At 64.8% G+C, this 1,204-nt stretch overlaps 1 protein-coding gene across 1 annotated transcript in view; it reads right to left on the minus strand.

Annotated features, from left to right (window-relative positions):
* Positions 1–767, minus strand: part of RAB26 (RAB26, member RAS oncogene family) — a 27,167-nt gene extending 26,400 nt beyond the window's left edge. Inside the window, exons 1-3 of the mRNA XM_057371264.1 lie at positions 696–767; positions 334–545; positions 160–235 (exon numbers count right to left, since the gene is read on the minus strand). Coding sequence (XP_057227247.1) covers positions 160–235; positions 334–545; positions 696–767 — 360 coding nt within the window. The remainder of the gene's footprint in view (positions 1–159; positions 236–333; positions 546–695) is intronic.
* Between the last annotated feature and the right edge of the window lie 437 nt (positions 768–1,204).

The following is a 1,204-nucleotide window of genomic DNA, read 5'->3' on the forward strand; positions in this document are numbered from 1 at the left end:
AGGGCGGGAGGGGGCGTGGCTTCAGAGTTGGCCCCGCCCCCCGCGCCCCGCAGCGCCGGCACCGGGAGGGACCGGGAGGAACCGGGGGAGCGCGCAGGGCGAGAGCGGGGGAGCGGGGGGCAAGGGAGCCCAGGGAGCCCAGGAGGGGGGCACACTCACCCACAGCGATACCCGCTCCCCACGCCAGCCCCGCGGAACGGGTACCGGGGGACACCGGGAGGCACCGCCGGCCGCCCTGCGGGAGAGAAGGGAACCGCGAATGGGGGCTCACTCCCGCCACGGCCCCACGCCGCCGGTGTGTGCGGTACCTCCCGCCGCCGGTGTGTGCGGTACCTCCCGCCGTCGGTGTGTGCGGATGCCCCATGCCGCCCTCGCACGCAGCGGCCCCGCAGCCGGGTGCACAGCGGGGCGGGGGTGCAGCTCCCCAGCCTCGTTTGGGGTCTGTCCTGCAGCCGGTTCCCCTGATCGCGTCGGCCACAGGCCAGCACGGTGTGGGTGGGGGTCCACTCGAGGCAGACATGGACCCTCAGCTGCCTGGAGCATCCCTCGAGGGTGGAAAGGGAACGTTGAACAGGGTTGAGGCTCCATCCACCGTGGGATGGAGCACGGGCTGCGGTACCGRGAGCCCACCTTACTCTCAGTCTGTCTCAGCAACTGGTTTCAGTGAGCAACACTTGACATCTCTCTCTGCTCACGAGTGTCGCCTGAGGCACTGGCGGTCTCTCAGCTGGAATAAATRTCTTCAGCTCTGTGACGTGTTCCAGCATCACGGCCTCAGCCTGGCTGGAGATGGAGGCCTGGACAGGCACAGCGAAGCAGGAACRTGAAATAAATCACTGCTGGGAGAAGTCAGGGACATGGTGAAGATGGAACAAGTGACAGTGCTGACATGGCAGGGATCAGCATCCCAGAGAGCCCAGGGTTAGTGCCAGAGCTCGGGTGACAGCCGTGGTGATGCTGAGGGATCATTCTCACTATGGGCATGGAGGAGATTTTCCCTTTGGGAGCATTTAAATCTATAGTTAATCCTGTTCAAGGGCCCTGAAGCACCTAGGRTGTTAGAGGAGGAGTAGGCAGCAGGGTTCTGATGGATTTGACCATGGACAAGGGAGATGGGCCAGCTCAGGAGCTCCTGTGCATGGTTCCCGGTGGAATCCCCCTTCTCCACCCCGAGTCTTGGGCATGGGCATGGCTGTCACAGGCT

Source organism: Malurus melanocephalus, unplaced genomic scaffold (genome assembly GCF_030028575.1).
Source record: "Malurus melanocephalus ecotype Western Australia unplaced genomic scaffold, MMel_1.1 scaffold_143, whole genome shotgun sequence".
NCBI classification, from domain to species: domain Eukaryota; kingdom Metazoa; phylum Chordata; class Aves; order Passeriformes; family Maluridae; genus Malurus; species Malurus melanocephalus.